Raw genomic sequence first — 18,778 nt, 5'->3', positions numbered from 1 at the left:
CTTTAGCTGTAGCTTTTGGAGGAATGTGCTCACTGCTTTCCATAGTGGCTGCATCAGTTAGCTCCCCACTAGCATCAATGCCTTTCTTAGAACTTGGTTTGCCACCCTCAGTGAAGGGTTGGTGGACACTGTATCAAAGCTGCCTTTCAGTTCTAGGGGTTGAGTTTTGTGGTCTTAAGTATTACTTATATGCCTATAAATTATCCAGCTTATTTTGGGGCCAGACCTCTGTCCTGACGTTAGTCTTGTCTCCTTGTAGCCTGCTTGCCACCTCTAGCTGACTTAGTCCAAACCCAGCTCCTTTCATTTCCTCCTGGTCAGCTCTACCCACAGTCCCGGCCTTCTTCATTTCTGGCAACTCTTCCCTTCCAGATGAAAAACCAGTCTCCATTGTGTGTAGGAAATATTTTAGAAGCTATTTTTACTTATATTTATGTGTATGTGTGTGCATCTGTGAGTGAGTGTGTGGGTGTGCATCCTGGTGCCCAGTCCTCCTATCCATGGGTCTGGAGCTAGCTAGCTCTTTCACTGGCTGAGCCATCTCACCAGCCCCTCACCTTTTTAATTATCAGCAAGTGACGTAAATTTCCTCACCTTGTACCTCTACAAGTATAAAAAAAAACCTACATATTTGCCTTATTAATAAATAATAGGGAGATTAATAATAGTACTAGCTTAATAATCTCCTTTGACTTTCCCCTAAAGTTGATTTGCTATCTACTTGGGATGGAGTTGGCAAGGGAATTGGTGAAGGATGTGTATCTTAATCACTGTGAAGAGACACCACTTAACTGAGGGCTTGTTTACAGTTTCACAGGTTTAATCCGTTAATCATGCCAGGGAGCTTGCATTCAGGCAGGTCTGCAGGGAGAAGTAGCTTAGAGCTTTACATTCTGATCCACAGGCAGAGAGAGAGAGGGAGGGAGTAAGAAGAGAGACAGACAGACAGACACACCGGACCTGGCATGGGCTTTGAAACCTCAGAACCCACCCCCAGCAATACACCTCCTCCAACAAGGACAAACCTACTCCAAGGAGAGCACACCTCCTAATCCTTCCCAGCAGTCCACCAGCTAGGAACCAAGCATTCAAACATCTGAACCTGGGGCCATTTTCTCACCACCACTGTGTAGTTTCTGGAGGTTGCCCCTTGGAGGGGTGTGGAGTTAAGAGTAGATAATGACTTTTGTCTGCTTCTGAGTTCCAGTGTTCTTATGTGTTACGGATGAAACTAACTTACTGTTGAGTTAGAAAGACAGAACCCAGTAATATTCAAATTCAGGCATCCCAACTCTTGTTCAAATGTTACTTTCTTTACAGCTTTTGGCAAGGAAAGTATAGTGTTTAGTTTTTTCACTTTTTCTTTAAAATTGAAATTGTCTTTATTATTATTTTTTTTTCTTTTTCTTTTTTTGATTTTTCGAGACAGGGTTTCTCTGTGTAGCTTTGCGCCTTTCCCGGGACTCACTTGGTAGCCCAGGCTGGCCTCGAACTCACAGAGATCCGCCTGGCTCTGCCTCCCGAGTGCTGGGATTAAAGGCGTGCGCCACCACCGCCCGGCGTCTTTATTATTTTTACGGCTGTATTTTGGTTGCTGTTTTCTTTGACTAGTTAGTATGCAAAGACGGAAGTTGTGGATATTAGCTTGTTAATGCAAAAGCCAAACTACAGAGACTGTTGAGTACATTTCACCTGTTTAGAAATGATTTCAGTTCCTCCTTAACAGACAGCACTTTAAAGGAAACCACTAACTGAACCATCTTCTTGACGAATATATGACTAAGCCTGAACAAATCGGGCTCCCCTGCCTTGTTTCTTTGTTGTATTAGGAAAGGCTTGAGAGTCAGGCATGATGACTCACATCTGTAATCTCAGCAATGGGGAGTGGAGGCAGGAGGAACAGGAATTCATCCTCCGCTACATAGCAAGTCGTCACCAGCCTTAGCCACATGAGACCCTATCTGAAATACCAACCCAAAGGAAAAGTTGAATGTCCCCCATCTGGCCTGGCTCAAGTACAGGAGGCATGGGGCATGCTTAGTAGCCTTCCAGGTGCCACTCAGCTTTGATTCTATGCTTAAGGAGGTGTTCATGGTTTTATTAGAGTACAGTTGAGCCTGTCTTCATCTTCCCTAATGCTTTTCTCCTGTATTCAATTCCTCGGTGTTTAGCCAAGAGCCCCCTTCCCAAAAAAAGCAATGGGGAGGGTAGGAAATAAAAAGTGAAGACAGAACTTCCTCCCGTGCATCCATCAGAGTCCAGACTCTGGACCGTGGCTCAGGCCTGAAGAATGTAGCCTTCCTGAATAATGACACCATAATCTTACAGCCAGGCAGGCCAGAATTCCTCGGCTCTTTGGAATGCATCTTGTTCCGGCATTAAAAAATTAACATGTGATTAAATAATTAAATATAATGATTTATTCTTTCCAGTGTAGAGTGCTATCAGTTTTGACTAATGCATTTAATCTCTGTTACCCTTTTGTATGAGGTCGCTTCTGTTCCCTCAGATCCTGACAGAACTCTTTCTATCCATAGAGCTTCCAGAATGTGACATGAATGATGTGCATGGTATTTCACTTTCAAGTCTGGCTCTTTCACATGTTTTCCAGCTGTTTTTGCATGTATCAGTACCTCATACATTTTTATTGCTGAGCACACTATTGGATGTTGGATGGCTATATTACATCTTTCAGCATTTGAAAGCAGTTGAGCCATTTCCAATTTAAAGCTATTATGCTATTATGTATTATCTTCCATAAATACTTGCATAGAAGTTTGTGTATGAACATAGGTTTTCATTGCAGTGGGATACATACCTCGAAATAGATTTCCTGGGTTGTATAGTAACATTTAACTTAGTAAGAAATTATAGGCTAGAGTGTGACTCGGTGCTAGAGTGCATGCCTAACATATGTGAGGCCCTCGATTGGATTTCCTGGAGAGAGAAAGGGAGGAAGGGAGGGAGGGAGGGAGAGAGACAGAGACAGAGACAGAGAGAGACAGAGAGACAGAGACAGAGAGAGAGAGACAGAGAGAGAGAGAGAGAAAGAAATTGCCATCCTTTTTCCCTCCCAACACGCCGTCGGGGCTGCCTTGCATAGCCACCAGTAGTGTGTGGAGTTCCGGTGCTCTGCTCTGCACCCTGCCTTGGGAGCTCCTCTTCCAGCTCTGCCATGCTGTCTCCCTGTGACCTTGTTTCTCCCAGGGTTGATGATGTATTGGGAAAGGCTCGAGAGTCAGGCATGATGGCTTTTTTCAATGCTGCCATGCCATCAGCCTGTTTTCTTTAGTGAAGTGGCCAGTCAGATATTTGACCATCTCAAACACGAGGTTCATGTCTTCTCATGCTTTTAGAGTTATGAAAATATAGCATATTCTAATTTGGGGCTTGTCTTTTTATTAATAGTATTATTTTTTGAGGGGCGGGGCGTGGTGAGACAGGGTTTCTCCATGTAACAGCTCTGGCTGTCCTGGAACTCACTTTGTAGACCAGGCTAGCCTGGAACTCACAGAGATCTGCCTGCCACTGCCTCCCAAGTGCTGGGATTAAAGGATGCACCACCACCGCCCAGCTGATAGTATGTTTTGAAGAATGAATTTTTAGATTTGATGCAGAACAAGTTGGCGATGTTTTCTTCTGTGTGGTACTTTTATTGCTGTGTCTGAAAAGTCTTTGCCTTTGAAAGGTTTTCCTATTGTGTCCCAGATGATTTTGTTTCAGGCTTCGTAATTGTTCACAAAGCCTGTTTCCAATTAATTTTCACTTATTAAAAAGTGTGGATTAAGATACTTTTTAATGTGTTGTGTAAGCACTATTAGTAATATGTGTGTACATATTCAGTTCCTTCCATGTTTTTGATAAAAAATAAAATCCTTTCTATTGTTTGCCCACATTCTCATAACACTATTTTATAGGTGGTTTTCTGTTTGTTTGTTTGTTTGGTTGGTTGGTTAGTTGGCTGCTTTTTCTTCTTTTTATCAGCTCTGTAAGGGAGGCTGAGAGCTAGAGAAAGGAACCTGAATGCATTGTGAAGTTAGGTAGTGAGCCTGTTTCTCTGTGCCAGGAGTGTGCTGTACCACAGTAGGTCCCTCATAGAAGAGGGGTCATGCAAGTAAGTCACGGCTCGAGGACTACAGTCCAGAGGGCTAGGTCCCAGAGTCTAAGTTACACATTTAGTAGAGGAGTGGATAAGTTCCTGTAGCCTCATGTGTATGTTACCACTTAGATTACCAGCTTTTGAGGGCAGAAAATCGCTTATCTTAATTACGTCATATATATTGTTCCTAGCCCACAAGAGGCATCCAGCCGTAGTGATAACAGCGAAACACTGCCAGTGTTTTCATGCATATTTGTGCAGTTGTGCAAGGCCCTGTCCTTTGTATGGCTCCCGTGAATGTCCCAATTCACAGAGAGACCAAGGGGCTTGCCCCTAGTTGTCTAGCTGCCGAGTGGCTGGTTTGCAGCTCATCTTCCATGTCCGTATTCTTCACCTCAGTACTGTTTGTCTAGTAATAGTCAATAGACAAATACAATAATTTGATTTCCAGAGCTTTTCATAATATGTATCCTGGAACTTTTTTGGGGGTGGGTAATAAAAGCCACTTTCCTATGGCGCGCATGGCCAGACCAGAGTCTGCAGACTCTATGATGTGGTGTGGTCTAGCTGCAGAACTGGACACTGTTCCCAGGACATTGTTCCAGTAACTTTGCCCAGCACCTGAATCTATGGATCCTTTCCTTCTTCCCTTAAAATTGTGTGTAGTGTTTTTAGTATTTCTCCTGAGTGCTTCCCTTCTTCTAGATCTTTCTGGTCCAGTCTTCTGAAGTAAGAGCCTGAGCTTTCCTTTATTTGGTGGCTCTCATTTGGAGAAAGAGAAGGACATATTTGTATTCCTTTAGTGGCTGCTGAGGTCACCCCTGCCAGGCTGTTTATGGTTGTATAATAGTTTCTCATTAGAGTGGCTTGGAGTTTGAACAAGTTGTAGGGAAGCCAGCTAGCTCTTTGATCATATCTCGGTGGGAACTGAAATGTAGCAAAATCCTATGTGCTGCTGCTGCTGCTGCTGCTGCTGCTGCTGCTGCTGCTGCTACCACCTCCTGTTCCCTCTTCATGACCTTAGCATCTCTTTTGGAAAATGTGGGGTTTCACTTCAAGTTGTCTGTCCTGCTTGCTTGCTCCTCGGTGGCTTGAGTCAGCCTACAGTAGTAGGTCACTTTGTAGGAAACTTGGAAATTTGAAGAGATGACCCACAGGTTCGAAAACTCACCAAGTGTGCTCTCCTACTTCTAGTGGGAATCTACTCATGTTTAAATTTTCTTGAAGAAAGAGAAAAGGACGGGGGAGGGGGCGGATACAGGAGAGAAGGTGATGGGCATGCTTTAGTCCTAAGCATCAAAGATACTTAAGCAAACAACCGAACCAAACACTCTTCTTCCTCGATGCCTTAGAAACCTCTTCCTGACGATAGCCAGCAGTGGTAGGAAGAGATGCCAAACAAGCATTCAGGCTGGCCTCCTTTTTCCCTTAACTGTTCTCTTCAAAACCCATAGATGTGCATGGAACCGCAGCAGAATTCTGATGTGGAAGAAGCATTTGTCTGGCATGTTAATAAAGCACTCGATATCCTTGTCAAGGTTGTGGGTGCCACAAACATCTCAACAGGGTTTGGGAATCTTAAGTTTTTTTGTTTTTTTTTTTCTTTCTAAATTTATTCCTGGGCAGTTTCCCAAAACTCCTCAGCAGATGGAATGGTTCATATCCTAGCCAGACTTCTGTGACTAATACACTTCTATTTTTGAAGTGTGTGCAAAGACCAACACTTATTTTGGTATAGGTAGGACATAAAAGATACCTGGGAGGCAGCAGCTAGCTTTGCGTTCTGGTCTCCTTGCTCGCCTCTCTCACTACTGTTTTGTCTTTGTTCTTCGAGCTCCCTTGGCAGGTGGGGTAGAATCGGCTGTTGAATCTGTTTGATCTTCAGACTAAAGCAAGTGCCCTCAGACAAGGCCAAATCGGAGAGGAATGTCCTCTTCAGGGTGTCTCATCTGGCCAGGAAGAGTGGTTTATTTATAAACAAACATGTGCTCAGAGCCTGGCTGACGCAGCCAAGGTGGAGCTTCTGGAATGAACCAGAAGCTGTGTCTTTCTGGAGTTGTCCTTATTGTAGACATGCTTGCTCTGCTGGCTGGAGAGAAAGTCATAGAGAAAACAAAGTGGGAAAAGCCAGCTTAGAAGGGTTATGGGCTGCATTTGCTGTTCAGACCGGAACGGGGAGTGAGCCCCTGAGTTCAGAGAGAGGAGCAAGCCAATGGCCGTGAAGTACAAGTGAGTCTGGAATTTCCCAGAGCAAGGAGACCTGCATGGCAGGGATAAGCAGTGAAAGGAGATGCCATTCAGCTAGTTAGAGGAGTAGATTAGGGAGGACTTTTTGGTCATTACAAAATTCTTTTGGGGAGAGGGAAGGTTAGTGGAGTTTGAGTGTAGTGACATGTGTCTTGGTTTTAATGTTTGGCCAGTGTGTTGCGATTAGCCTGAAGGAAGAGAAGGAATGGGGAGTGATTGTGTTATAGCAAGCATTCACATAGAGATCCTTCTGCAGTTCAGGGTGTGGGGTGCACCTCGGTGGTACTCAGAGCAGTGACCAGGCACCTTTGGGCCTTCCTGGGAAGAGCTTGCAAGGCTGTTGTTAGGAACTACCCAGACTGTCAGCAATTCAGGTGCTGTTCCCAGGAAGTAAACTCTGCCAGGGTTTGCGTGGGAGGCTTCACGGAGGGATATTTGATAGGCCTCAGCGTTCTCACTTTTACTCCTACTGGTTGGCTACTGTGTGCTCTTAACCTTCTGAAATGGTTTATTATCCTATTATATAGCTTAAGTGTGTAGTTTAATGTATAGTCCTAAGGAACTAATTCCTTTACATGATTCTAATCCTTAATTCTTGCTTTAGTTCTGAGGGGGCGTAGACCATAGTCTGCCCTGCACAGGTGAGGGAACTAAAGTAACGTGCTCTGTGTCACAGAGCTCAGAGCTTTGTAGTTGCCCGAGTCCACAGTGGCCCTGTGGAGACAGTGGCAATCAGCTGTGTGCTTGGCCGATAAGAAGGAAGGTGGGAAGGTCCTCTGCAGCGGCTTGCTCCAGAGGAGTAGAGAGTGATCTTGCCTCTGTTGGAAGACTGCACCGGGAATCAATTATTTGGCAGGGATTGTACTTGTTTGGAAATAGCAGAAATCAAACTCTTGATTCATAGGTTTTAAGTAGATTGGCATATTTTGCTTATGGAATGCAGAGCTGTGGGCCTAGACTCACACACAACATGTCAGTGGTAAATAACACATGGAGGCAGCAGAGACTGTAGAATTCTTGTTCCTTGCCATAGGGTTGCTACACTGATGGATTTCATAGACTGAGTGTCTAACTGTTGGAAGGTAGTGAACATGGCCATGACTGTGGGTCTTGGAGGTAACTTTTCTTTTTAAAAAATATGTATTTATTTTATGTGTGTATGTGTCTATGTGTGAGTGTATGTGTGTGCAACATGTGTGTGCAGGAGCCTATAAAAGTCAGAAGAGGCACTGGAACTGAAGTTATAGACAATTATGAGCCACCATGTGGGTACTGGGAACAGAACTCAGCTCTTCAGCAAGAGGAGTCAGTGCTCTAACCACTGGGCCATCTCTCCAGCCCCTTTTGTTGTTTTGTGACAGTCTAATGTATCCCAGATGGGCCTCCAGCTGACCGAGGTGGACTTGAAATCTGGCCCTCCAGTTTCCAGCTTTGCAGTGACTTTCCAGGAGCCCAGGCCTGTGTGCTTTCACTCCCTGCTCAGAGAGTATGCTCCTACCAACCCGTTTTATACAGCGCTGGGGATCAAGCCCAGGGCCTCTGATAAGCTAGGCTGGCTGTCTCCCCACTGAGCTCCACTCCCAGCATGCTGTCAATCTAGAAACCATGGGCTGTGTGTGTGATCGAGGTGTGTCAGCCCAGATGCTCTAGTGTCAGCAGATTTCCATAGATTCAGTCTTGGAAGAGGTGAGTGGTGCAGTTTCAGGTTAGACTGCAGTGATCTAACTAGACCCCTCTGTCTGTGGGGAAATATGACTGCTGCTTCTCCTGCTGCTCCTCCTCTTCTTTCTCCTCTTCTTCTTCCTCCTCCTCCTCTCTCACCCCCTAACTGTCTCTACCACAGCAGGTCCCTGAATTATAGTGCTTGGGTCTATAAGCTTTGTGCTCAAGTTTAGAAAAGCTTGATAATGATCGGCTCTTGGTTTTGATTTGCATTCCATGTTGTTGATGAATGTTCAGTTCTCGCCAGGTGATTCATGAATTGGCATTTCGGTAAACACAGCCAGTGGAAGACCTGCAGGCTCCTTTGGACAGGTTGCAGCCATTTTCCTTCATCCCTTGCTGTGGACTGAATGTTGCCTTCCTCCCATGTTCATGTTCTAGTTCTGACTCCCTGGGTCAGTGTTTTAGGAATAAAGCTTTGGGGGGTGGGGGGTAGAATTTGGAGATGAAGATTTCTTGAGATAGGTGTCCCTAGCAAAGAGAGAACCCCTGCTGCCTCCTTCATTCAAGGGCCCAGTGAGAATGCTCCCTGTCACATACACATTCCACCTTTATTCCAGCTCCATACTGGGAGAAGCAGATGTTTGTTGTTCCTGCATCATGAGTAGGCTAAGGTACTTATGACTCAACCACCGTGTGCTGATGCTTCCCCTCTCCTCTGTATCAGGGTCAATAGAGAAAATAGAACAGAAGTATCTTCCTTTTTTTTTTGTAGTGAGATCAAACACAAAGCCTTGCTTATGCCGGGCAAGCACTCTGCCACTGAGCTACAACCCCAGCCCACAATTATATTCTCAGTGCTTGTAATCTCATTTCATCTTCCAGATAAGCCTGAATGTATAGTGGCTGCCTCCTCCTTTTCTGTCTTTTTTTTTTTTTTTTTTGGGGTGTGTGTGTGTGTGTGTGTGTGTGTGTGTGTGTGTGTGTGTGTGGTTTTTCAAGACAGGGTTTCTCTGTGTAACAGCCTGGGATTAAAGGTGTGTGCCGCCTGGTGCGTTGGGGTGGTGGTGAGTGGTGGTGGTGGTGGTGGTGGTGATGGTTAATCCCAGTACTCAGGAAGCAGAGACAGGCAGATCATCATGAGTTTGAGGCCAGCCTGATCTACCCAGCAAGCTCAGGACAGCCAAGGCTACACAGAGAAGCCTGTCTCGAAAAACCGAACCAAAAATAAATAAATAAATAAAAAAGAGGCATGTACCACCATGCCCTGCTCACAGTGGCATTCTTACTCAGTACAGAGATGATGCTTCAGAAAGATTAGTTACTTTTCCTGGGGTCTTAGAGCTAGTAGTACACTCAGGATTTGGACCAAGACGCAACTCTGGTCCAGGATTGTTTTAGTATACCAGGGTAGACGAGGGTCTGGGGATAAGCATAAGCCCTGCCATGCTCTAAGCCTGTACTTCCTGTCCTGATGCTCCCGTCCAGGTGAAAGGGCTGAGTGACAGGAAAAGTGAGAGCATTATTTTGGGTTGGCTGGGGGTGTGACAGCCTAGGAGAAAGTGGGATGAAAGAAGGCAGGGACAGTCCTTCTCCACTGTTTTGGGTTGGGGTGGGTTTGGAGGAAAGGGAATTGACTGTCATGGGGAGATGTACATGTGGTCCTCTGGGAGATTTTAGCTTTGGCACGAAGGCTTGGTCCTAGGCAAGCTGTCAGGGAACTCATCTGCCAGAAGTAACCCCCTGGGAACAGACTGGTTCCAGAAGGGGCGGATCAGATCTTACCTCAGCGTGATGGAAGAGCTGCCAGGTGAAGGGAAGGGGCCGCAGGAGCCCCTGGCGGGACTCCGGGGTAAAGGGAAGGGAAACAGCAGTTTCCATCCTTAACGCAGAGCGCAAGCTCACAGAATAAGACGTAGGGGGCTGGAGAGGTAGCTCAGTGGTTAAGATTACTGGCTGCTCTTCCAGAGGACCAGGGTTCAATTCCCAGCCCCCACGTGGTGGTTCACAACTCTGTAACTCTAAACTGGGGGATCCAATATCCTCTTCTGGTCTCCTTTGGACACCAGGAATGCACATGGTGCACAGACACTCATTCAGGCAACCCCACCCACCCCCACACACGTAAACTTAAATGAATTAAGAATAAGGCTCGGGAAGTTCACAAGCTGATGAGACAGTGACGGACCGGGAGCTGTGGTGTCAGGTGCAGTGGAGATAGACTGCCCTGGCGCCCTGACGCTGAGCAAGTTTCTTACAGCTTGAGGACTCCCTTTCCTCTTCTGTCAAATGGGCACCTTGCAGGGATGTAGCAACTTGGAGGGATAGCCAAGTGGCAGGAGATGCATGAGCATGCAAACAAACCATGCACGTCATCACGTCTACGGGAATCCTGCTAGGAAGGAGGTTAGACCAAAGGAAGCTTTGTGCCATGTGGCTGGAGGGCCCAGAGTTACTAGGCAGTAACTAACTACCATAGGCCAGGAGCTCAGGGACATGTTCTCCACCGGGCTTGCTTCTTACTGGAGAGGAACCACAGTGGATGGTTTGGGTGTGTCTTCCAGATCTGTCTCTGTTCTAATACAAACCGAAGCACATATTCATGTTCATGTAATTCATACAGAGGTGACCAGCATTTAATGTTTTGTGCGTTTTTTTTCTCATTTAACATGTCATTACCTGTTTCATTTTAACATGTCATTACCTGTAGCATTTTGATGGATGTATAGTATTCCATTGTGTGAATTTATGTAGTAATTTCCCACTGCAGGGCACTTCACTTTGACCAGACTTTTCCCCATGACAAGCGTCACGACCCTCCTTCCCTCTTTTCCCTTCCTCATGATGGCTTTCTGTCTTGCAGTATTGCTGGAAGCCTGGTGTATTCTTACATCACTTTCACCGAAGAACAGCTGAGCAAGCAGTCAGAGGGCAATAACAAGCTGGACACTAAGGGGAAAGGAGCCGTATGACCTGATGGCCCCTGCTCGTGTACCCTGAAGACACTGAGGCGTCCTGACTCGGGACTAATATTCCTTTGTAATTGTATGACTCTAGGACTGATTGTTGCCTTTGAAAATTTCTTGACCGTATGTTAACTATGTTTAAATTAATTTATATCAGACTGGAAAATGTACTGGGTGGGTTTTAATTTATTTTTTGTCTCGGATAGTGAAGCATCAGTGTTTTGGAATCTTCTACCCTGTAGTTTGCTATCCGGGTGACCCTGGCAGTGTATACAATGTGTTCCAGCTAGAGCTGCCTTCCAGTGGGCTGTCTCCAGAGGCAATTTAGCTGGGAATGCAGCTGAGATCTGAACTTTCTTCTTTTTTAATTGCATTATCTCCATAGTATCATTACATTTGCCAAAGGTAACAGCTTTGGCACTAAAAACCCCACGAGGCTCTGAAGGATTTTGCTTTCCTGGAATGTGTGGGGTGAGCAGAGCGTGCCTTGGAATGTCTGATTCCTCTTTGTTCAGTAGGAGACAAGCACGGGCCGGAGGAAGCTGGCCATCCCTCAGTTCTTCACTCAACAGTCATGCAGTGAACATAGCTGTTGGGCCTTGTGCTGAGTGCAGGGATGCGGAGATGGTTGCGAAGCTCTCTCCTGCCATGGACTGAATGTAAGATGGAGAACTTGATTCTCTGTTCAGCTAGGAAATTCTGGGACTGTGGGCCGGGCACTTCAGCCCTCTGGAACTGCAGGCCTGTGAGGTTGGAAGCACCTGCCCTGCCCATTCTCCCGAGATCAGAGCCCACAGTGAGACACTGAAGAGCTACACTCTGAATGCAGCAATGGCCCAGCCTCCCACTTCTCTGAGAGGGACAGATAGTCAAGGTGGCTGCCGTCTCTCCCCATGCCTTCATCATGTGGGTATGGTTGGTACTCTTTGGATTCCTGTGTGCAAGTCCTCATCACAGGCCCAAGGCCCATCGTTCGGAACCGGCTGATCTGAGGGAAGAGCTGGCCAGACATCTTTGTATTGTTGGGACTTGATCTCTTTTGGGCAAAGTCTCTCCCTCCTTAAATGCCAGAGCTGGGTGGCATGGCTCAGAGACCTCCCTGCTGTGGAGGAGGCTGCGTTTGCCTGGTCAGCAGAGTAGATGGCCTCTGCTCCCTTCATGGGCAGCTGACTGGATGCTGCAGGCTCAAACAGTTTGGATTTTTGTGTCTCATTGGGGGAATACGAGAGTTTTGATTTTTTTTCACCTCTATTTGAATATTTCATCTGTAGGCTCCACCTTGAATATAAATTTTATAAGAAAGCACATTTGAAAGTTCTCTGCAGTATTATATCAGGAATCTGTGGAAGGTTTTGGTCCGTAGAGCTGAGGCAGGGTCTCTACAGAGTGTTAATGTTTCTCTCTGCTGGTCAGTTCCCAGGCACACTGAGGGCTTTGGGCCTGGGCCCCTTTGCTTTCCTTATTAGGGGCTCTTTAGTGAGAGAAGACTTCATGACCAGCAAATGGACAAATAAATAGGACATAGTCTGGCACTCTCCAGTGTTTAGTTGTTCAGCCAGGGGTCTGCCCTTAGTTGAAAGGACACAAATGAAAGAACTCAGTGATTTGTAAATAAGGCCTACCTGCACAGTTTTGGGGACACTGATTGTAGGCCCACCCCCAAAGAACAGTGTTTCCATTTCAGAGGACTTGGTCCTCAGATCATCATGTAGCTCAGATGAGCCACGCAGCTCTTAGAACTGCCTACCCTGAGCCCTCCCATGACCTGGACGCCCTTTCTTCCCACATCTGTGCAGTGCTGGTTTCTCCCATGAACAGGCTGTGATGGAGTTTTTTCTTCCCTGGGGAGACACACTGAGAGTGAGTGCGGTTCCCATTACATATGGCACACAGCAGACGTAGGGCTGGCATCCTTTCATGGAGGACTGCGTTCATGCAGTGCCCGTGACTTAGCATGATATGTTTCCCGAGAAGCACAAGCCTGTGCCTCCTTGCCTCCAGATGCTTAGGCGACAGTCTTTGTCCGCTATCTTTTTGAAAACACAAGACAAAATATTCTCTCATAGCCTCTGTGATTCTGCTTTTTAAAAAGAAAAGTATTTTCATATTATGATGGCAAATTTGAAAAAGCGAAAACGGTCTTCTCTCTCCGTGGGAGACAGTTGCATTTCAGAGTGGTGGTTCAGTGAAGACTCGGCTGTCACCCTAAGGTAGCTTCCAGGCCTTCCTCCCTCACCTCAGCACTAAACACACTTGGACTGGCTTCCTCAGCCGCTGGGCGGCTCTCAGTAGTCCGCGATGCCGTCACCTTTCTGAGCCTGCCATCTTCTCCTGCTGTCCACAGTTCACCTTGTGGAACGAGGAGAGACTCTAGTGTTTTGTTTTTTAAACTTTATTTTGAAAATATTTTTTAAAAAGAAATCTACTGGTTAGATTTTATTGGCACAGAAATGTTCTTAGAGATTATTTTGTTCACAGATGTCCCCTTTCTCGGGCTGACGACTGACTTGCCCACATGTCCATCTCCGACAATGTTTCTTCAATATAGATTTTATTTACCAATATACTTAGTGTTTTTAAGAGGTACTGAGCATTGAGGTATGTATATCAGGTGACAGAAACATGACAAATCATGTGCCTAACTATTTTTTTTAATGATGTCAAATAAATACTTTTTCTGGAAAAATGTGTATTAGAATTTCCTTCCTGCGTCGAGAGCAGTTGAGAGCTGGGGGTCTGCTGACACTGAAGAAGGTAACATGCGGGTGCTTGTGATCCAGAGGTGGTGACACTCTTCAGTATTAATGCTTTGCCAAAACAGTACCCATGACTACATAGTCACTGTCTGTGACGCCCCTGTGATGAACTGGAAGGAGAGAAATGCTAACCTGTTTACAAGATGTTTGCCCTGCTTGATCAGTGTTTTTAGTGTTGAGTACCTCTACTGGGTAGTAATCCATGAGTAAAATGCGCTCAGCAGGACAGCCACTTTGCTACAGTGGACTCAACAGAGATAGAAGTACATTAAAGTATGGAGAGGGAGGAGCACATGAAGGTATTTTTTTAAGAAGTTACCATCGTGACTTACTGCACGTGTGCAAGCCACAGAGCATGTCCATCTTGCTGTGCAGTCGTCCCCAGGTCCCTTAACTAAACTAAAGCTGTGGACATTGGACACACGCCTCCATTTCCCCTTCTTCCAGGCCCTGATGGCCCCAGTTTTTTTCTGTTTCTCCAAGTTTGACTGGCCACGACAAGTGGGATTGTGCAGTATTTGTCTTTTAGGGACTAGTGCATGTCACATAGTATGTCCTCTAGGTCTCTCTCTGCACTACACATCAGGCTTTCCTTGAAGGCTGGTGCTGCTCTGGTGTGTACACAACACAGCTCATTGATTGTCATGTGGGTAGGACTTTTGTCGGCCATGCTGCTGTGAGTGTGGTTCTGCATGTGTCTTGTCAAGATTCTGCTGTCAGTCCTTGTGAATATTGCCCTGGTCAGCTTGCTACAGCCGAGAGTCACCTGAGAGGAAAGCCTTGATTGAGGGATTATCAGCACTTTTCAGGGGTTCCCATAGGTAGAACTCCATCCATCCATCTGTTGTCCATCCATGAAGCCATATCATCTTTTATAAATTGTAGAAAGCTCCATTTGCCTAGTGTGGGACACATTCAAACTCGGGCACATCTGAGTCAAAGCACCTAAGGTCAGTATGAATCATACTGGGTGCTGTCTGACCTAGAACTCCTTGGGTGACCTGGGTGGTTGTAAGTGCCAGTGCTTACTTAATGAACCACACTCTGCTGATAAGGTTGGTGGGAATTAAAACCAGACCCCGTTGGATGGGTCTCAGCCACACTGAGGCTGAGACAAGTTTATTGCCAGCAATCAGACCTTTTATACCCTTATCAGAAACAATACAACGGCAATTGCCAGGATCAATACAGTGGTAGTTGCTAAGGATACAAAGACGGTTGCAAGCGATACAGGGTTCACAAGATTAATGTCTGAGACCAGTTTTCCTGTCAAAATCCTATATGCTTGGCTGACTTCTAGGAAACACAGAGATACACAGGCAGTCTGAATGCTCTACTGCCTGAGGGAGGGCCTCAGTTTCCCAGGAACTGAAAGGTACACCATGCCCAGGAGCCATGAACTCTCACCTGAAAAACCTATGCTGCATGCCTCTGAAGGCAACTAGACCAGGCTAATGATTCCTAGTAGGTGGTGTCATGCTCATCACCACTGTGTCTTGTCAAATGCTATTTTTTTATTCAATGTTCATTCTCCATGGATTTAAAGCTGGAGAATAAGCTAGTGGTGGTTTGAATCAGAGGTGGCCAGCAGCCCTAACTTCTGGCCGTTTGGCCCGTGGTGGCAGTTATGATGACAGTTTGCTAAGATGAAAAAGCAGTGTGGGCCGAGGGCTGTCTGTGTTCTTTTGCTGACTGAGCACTAAAATATGCCTTTAGGTTGGTATTTAGTCATTACTTATATTCCTGATGGACAAATGATTTAAGCAAGGCTAAGGGACTTGTCCTGCTTCTGTCAGCAGGGATGTTTAAATCAGGACTCTGATCCCAGCAAAAGCCCTTGTCTTTCCAGGCAATGCATTCCAGGTAACACTGGACGTCAGGAGGATACGACACGAAGGTAGAGTCGCCTCGTGTCTGCTTCTCCTCAGGTGTGTTTCAGTGGTGAGTACTGAGGACAGTGTTGACAGATGTTGCCACACAATCGTGAAATTATGTTGGAAAATTCTAAATATATTTGGGTGAAGGGATTTCTCCTGGAGAAGGGCTCCTGCCCTCACTTGCTTTCTGTTGCTGTACTAACACCACAACCAAAATCAGCTTGGGGAGGAAGTGTCTATTTCATCTTACTGCTTATAGTCCACCATGGAGGGAAGTCAGTCTGGAACCTGGAGGCAAGACTGAAGCAGAGGCTATGGAGGGACACTGCTAACTGGCTTGTTCCCCATGGCTTGCTAAGCCTGCCTTTTTACAGGACCCAGGACCATCTGCCAAAACGTGGCGCCACCCACTGTGGGCTAAGCCCTCCCACGTCAATCATTAATCAAGAAAAAGTTCCACAGTTGACTGCCCGATAGGCCAATGTGTTAGAGCTATTTTCTCACTTGAGGTTCCCTCTTTCCAGAAGACTTTAGCTTATCTCAAGTTGGAAACCAACAAACAAAAAACAAAAATACACATCACAGTATCTTTAGAGAAAAGGTATTTGAAACTAATTCTTTAAGTTGCATTTGTTTTTGTGTTTGTGTATGCATATGTGTGCATGCATGTCCATGTGCATGTGTGCCATGGCGTATGTGTGGAGGTGAGAGGACAGCTTGCAGCAGCTGGTTCTTTCCCTCTGCCACCTGGTGTTTGCACTCAAGTTGTCAGGGTTGAGTGTAAATACTTTTACACACTCAGCCATCTCTCCAGCTTTGAGCTGATTATTTACAACTAGAATTTGGGAAGACACCATAGGAGATAGCTCTCTAGAATTCCAGGGTCCCTGTGGTGGTTTGAAAGAAAATGGCCCCCAAAGGGAGTGGCATTATTGGGGTGGGGTATGGTCTTGTTGGAGAAAGTGTGTCACGTTGGAGGCAGGCTTGAGGTCTCACACATGTTCAAGATACTTCCCAGAGTCTCAGACAACTTCCTGTTGCCTGCAAGATGTAGGACTCTTAGCTACTTCTCCAGCACCATGTCTGCCTGCAAGCTGCCATGTCCCACCATGATGATAATGTCCTGGACCTCTGAACTGTAAGCAAGCCACCATATTTAAATGTTTTACTTTATAAGAGTTGCTGTGGTATGTTATCGCCTCACAGTAGTAGAAAGCCTAACTAAGCCTCTGTCCTTAACTTCTTGTCTGGAAAATGCCCACCCCTTGATAATATAGTACATGACTTCATCCCTCTGTTTCCCTTACCAGCTAGTCCGTGTGCATGTGCGTGCGCGTGTGTGACTCTATGTGTGGAGGTGGGGAATGTGGTTCAGATGAAAAGAGAGTACTGAGGAGGTGTGAGGCTCCTGATGCTCGGTTTCCTATCACACACAAAGGCCATATTGCTGTCTTCTGTTGCTGGAGAATTTCTCTCCAGCTCCCACCAAGTCCCGCCCGTCCCGGAGCCCACTTATAAAATAAACACACAGACTCTTACATTATTTAAACTGCTTGGCCATTAGCTCAGGCCTATCCTTGTCTAGCTCTTACTCTTATATTTAGCCCATTTCTATTAATCTTTACTTTGCCACGAGGCTCATGGCTTACTGGTACTTTACATCTTCCTTGTCCTGGCGGCGGCGGCTCCAGGCAGTCTCTCTTTCTTCCTGTTCCCTCAATTTTCCTCTCTCCTTGTCCTGCCTATACTTCCTGCCTGGTCACTGGCCAATCAGTGTTTTATTTATCTAGTGCAATATCCACAACAGTCTTCAATCATATTTAAGTCTTATGAAGGCAGAGATTTTGGTTGTTCCCAACCCATGCTGGGCACACTATAGGGTACACAATAAATATTTGTTGAATGAAAATAATTCTTGAGAGTGATCACTTTCAATTTTAATTTTTAGTTTTAAAAAACTTTTAATGTTTAGTGTGTGCTTTGGAAAGGCAACATCAGCTGTAGTATCTGCATTAGCTACAGGTCTCGGGTGACATATTCCAGAGTCTGTGAGAGGTGGTGGTGGATGTGAAGGGGCCAGAATGTGACTCCACCTTAGACACAGAGCAACTCTACTGAAGAAAATGACCTAAGCCTGAGTCCAGGAAGTCCCCTAGGCAGGTTTAGCCAATCAGCCAAACAGTTTCAAACCTGACCTTATAAGGCTGGAGGACCCAGGTTACAGGATATGACTGTTACTGACCATATATGACGAAAAAGCCCGCAATGGGAGGAACTGTTACTAGCCCCATCCAATCAACACGTGCCCCATATAACTGCTCTTTGACTGCCCAATTAGAACAGAGATTAGCTCACCATACTTAGAATTCTCCAAGTTCACTTAAAAGGGGTCTGCATGCCTTTGTCCCCGGTTGTCATCCCCATTAGCCAGGGGGATGCTATGTCTTCCAGGACATTCTAGAGTTAGTCAAAGAGCTGACTGAACAGTAGAAAGAGGATGTGATTTCCTACGGGGAAATTCCCTGGATCTTATTTACCTACTTAAATGTCACGTTATAACTTGTTCCAGGCCACTTTACCATAGCTTCACAATTTCTTCAAGCAGACTTGGTTATCATCTCTTAGTTCTACCTTGTAAAAATCACCAAAATCCACCTTTTCTCCCTTGGGTGCCTTCCCACCGGCTTTCTCATTTTGTCCTCTTTAGTCCGTCTGCCCCTCCACAGCTCTACCCTACTGGTAATCTGCAGTGTTCGCTCCCCTTGGGTAGCTTGGCCAGCTTAGTCACACTGGTAGCCATTGGGCCATATCTGACTGGCAGATGGCTTTTCCATTTTTTTTATGCCTTTTAGCAGGTAAGCACAGTCCCACCACCAGGATAGGTGGGACTTCCAGGCAGATAGGAATTCTGGGAAGGAATCAGAGAGGCGGGATTTCACAGCAAGAACTAGAGGAAGTCAAACATACAGTATGTGGCAGAATGTAGACTAATACAAATGGGTTAAGTTTTAAAGAGCTAGTTGGGAACAAGACTAAGCTAATGCCAATCTTTGATAATTAATAAAAAAAACTGTGTCATTATTCAGAACGTGGTGCTTCAAATAAAGTCCAATTACATTAGAGTTCTACAGCAAAGTTGTGGGTAAACTCAATTTCTCAATTTCACCCCTG

At 45.8% G+C, this 18,778-nt stretch overlaps 1 protein-coding gene across 1 annotated transcript in view; it reads left to right on the top strand.

Annotated features, from left to right (window-relative positions):
- Nucleotides 1–13,660, top strand: part of Slc35d1 (solute carrier family 35 member D1) — a 45,970-nt gene extending 32,310 nt beyond the window's left edge. The window contains exon 12 of the mRNA XM_006987189.4: nucleotides 10,872–13,660. Within this exon, the coding sequence (XP_006987251.3) occupies nucleotides 10,872–10,980 (109 nt within the window). The 3' untranslated portion in view covers nucleotides 10,981–13,660. The remainder of the gene's footprint in view (nucleotides 1–10,871) is intronic.
- Nucleotides 13,661–18,778: the final 5,118 nt, after the last annotated feature.

This window comes from Peromyscus maniculatus, chromosome 2 (assembly GCF_049852395.1).
Source record: "Peromyscus maniculatus bairdii isolate BWxNUB_F1_BW_parent chromosome 2, HU_Pman_BW_mat_3.1, whole genome shotgun sequence".
NCBI lineage: Eukaryota > Metazoa > Chordata > Mammalia > Rodentia > Cricetidae > Peromyscus > Peromyscus maniculatus.
Note: the sequence above shows the minus strand (reverse complement) of the source record. Positions and strands in the feature narration are given on the sequence as shown.